This window comes from Ascaphus truei, chromosome 7, assembly GCF_040206685.1.
Source record: "Ascaphus truei isolate aAscTru1 chromosome 7, aAscTru1.hap1, whole genome shotgun sequence".
Classification (NCBI taxonomy): Eukaryota; Metazoa; Chordata; class Amphibia; order Anura; family Ascaphidae; genus Ascaphus; species Ascaphus truei.
The window spans coordinates 7,280,775-7,282,910 of record NC_134489.1 but is presented as its reverse complement, the minus strand read 5'-3'; the positions used below and the strand labels follow the sequence as shown (position 1 = coordinate 7,282,910).

Here is a 2,136-nt window from a genome sequence, read left to right as displayed (position 1 = left end):
GTACTGATATACTTACTATCCAGCTGCTACTACACTACTGTACGTCTGCTGCTGCCATTTTTGAGTTAAGCAGATGGCCTGCTACTTGCGCCCCCCACACCCCCCGCCGCTTTAATTTTATTCAGGTGATTTTTGTAACCATATTAGCCTCTGTAATGTTTATCAAGTCTTTACCTATTAATGGGATCTTACTAATTATGTTTCATTCAGACTATTACGTCTGTTCCCATAAGATGTGGTTACAGCACTCTCATGTGTATGTTCTATGTGTATTTGTGGCATACCCACCTATTTTATTAAGTATTGTATTACAGTTTATGTTTTTGCATCTCTACATTATCCATACTCTTGCTTGTGAGTGTGCAAAAATGACAGGGTTTTCTGTCCTCTCTCCCCTGTTCTAAGCTAAGATACTTTGATACATATTGTAACTACCCATGGAATATGCCAATGTCAGCAGTGAAGCAATAAAAGGCTATGAAGATGCTCGGGGTCTTAGTGAAATGTTCACCATAAGGCAGAGGAATGATTTTGCATTTTGTGTAGTTATATAATGATGAATTTTTCTTATTTTTATAAATGTTTGAATAATCTTATTGAGATTTGTAATTGGAGTGTTGGGACAACCTGATATTTTCTACCTTTTTGGAGCGCCTTATCATCAGGCATGCCTCATACAATAAAAAGGAGCGTCTCAACACAGCACCATCTAAAGGCTCCCATGAAGTGTCTCTCAACGTAACAGTGGTCAGACTCGGTATAAAGTCATTTTATGTATTGTAAGGACTCATCAAATAGGTATAAAAACCTCCTATGCGTTTCACTCCCACGGCCTCATACAATAACTTAGCCCTGTAGTATAAAATGATATCCTTTCAGCAGTCTTGGTGTATTCTCAAGAATAGCCAACATTACCAGGTAGTACCTGCACATCAAAAGAGTGGCAATTACAGCCATGGGCTTCAGAAAAATGTATGTTGTAAATGCTGGGTTCTTATAGTGTAGTCTGATTAGCGCCTGGTGGCTAGAGCATTATTCAGAAGGGGCCTTAAATTAAGAACAGCCATTAATCCAACTATAAATTGGATGCTAAAGCAAGACAGGTGCTATTTAACTTGTGTATGTTGTGCTAATTTAGAAACCTTAAGAATAGACATGCCTCCGCTCCGCCTGCCTAACTGTTATACCAGCAACTCCCACAGAAACTGTGCCTATTTTTGGCCGAGTCTAAATACGGGTCTTTTTTTTTTTAAAGTCGCTAACCGGAAATTAAATGAGTTTGTGCTTTGACTGCACTGTTTACCAACTCTAAATCTTGGTTGTCTCTCCTACGTACACACAAGATGGATTAAATCTATTGTGAAAAACATTCATAGGTAATCTTTTGTATAACATTTTTATTGCACAGGGGATATCTGGAGCACATGGAGATGCAAAACAGAACCACAGTAACTAAATTCCTCCTGGTTGGATTTTCCGGCTGCCGTGTGTGTCAGCTTTCCATCTTTGCTTTATTTCTCCTGGTTTACATCGTCACTGTCTTGGAAAACCTGGTGGTTGTCACATTGGTTGTCCTAGATTACAAACTCCGAAAGCCCATGTATATTTTTTTAGGCAATCTGTCCTTCCTGGAGATTGGGTATATCACTATCACATTGCCTAACTTATTGGCTAACATGTTTACAGAAAACAGAGAGATCTCCTACAGTGGCTGCATTACTCAGCTGTTCTTCTTCACCTTCCTGGGTGCGGCTGAGTGCTATCTCTTGGCCGCAATGGCGTATGATCGCTATGTAGCCATCTGCATCCCACTGCGCTATACTATAATAATGCAAGACAATTGTGTCTTTTGCCTCCTTGCTTTCTCTTGGCTCAGTGGCTTCTTCACATCAATTCTGCTCATCTGGTTCATGACTCAGCTGGACTTCTGTGGACCTAATCAAGTTGACCATTACTTTTGTGATGCTTCCCCATTGCTGAGGCTGGCATGTGGGGACATCAAGGTCAAAGAGCTTGTAGACTTCATAGTATCTGTCATAGTTCTCATGTGCTCTTTGTTAGTCATCTTTGTCTCTTACTTTCGCATCACAGTTACTATCATGAAGATGCCTTCTGCTCATGGGAGATGCAAAGCAT

At 40.2% G+C, this 2,136-nt stretch overlaps 1 protein-coding gene across 1 annotated transcript in view; it reads left to right on the top strand.

Annotated features, from left to right (window-relative positions):
- Window positions 1–1,424: 1,424 nt before the first annotated feature.
- LOC142498608 (olfactory receptor 6Q1-like) overlaps window positions 1,425–2,136 on the top strand; it is a 954-nt gene continuing 242 nt past the window's right edge. Inside the window, exon 1 of the mRNA XM_075606814.1 lies at window positions 1,425–2,136. This exon is cut by the window's right edge and continues 242 nt beyond it. Coding sequence (XP_075462929.1) covers window positions 1,425–2,136 — 712 coding nt within the window.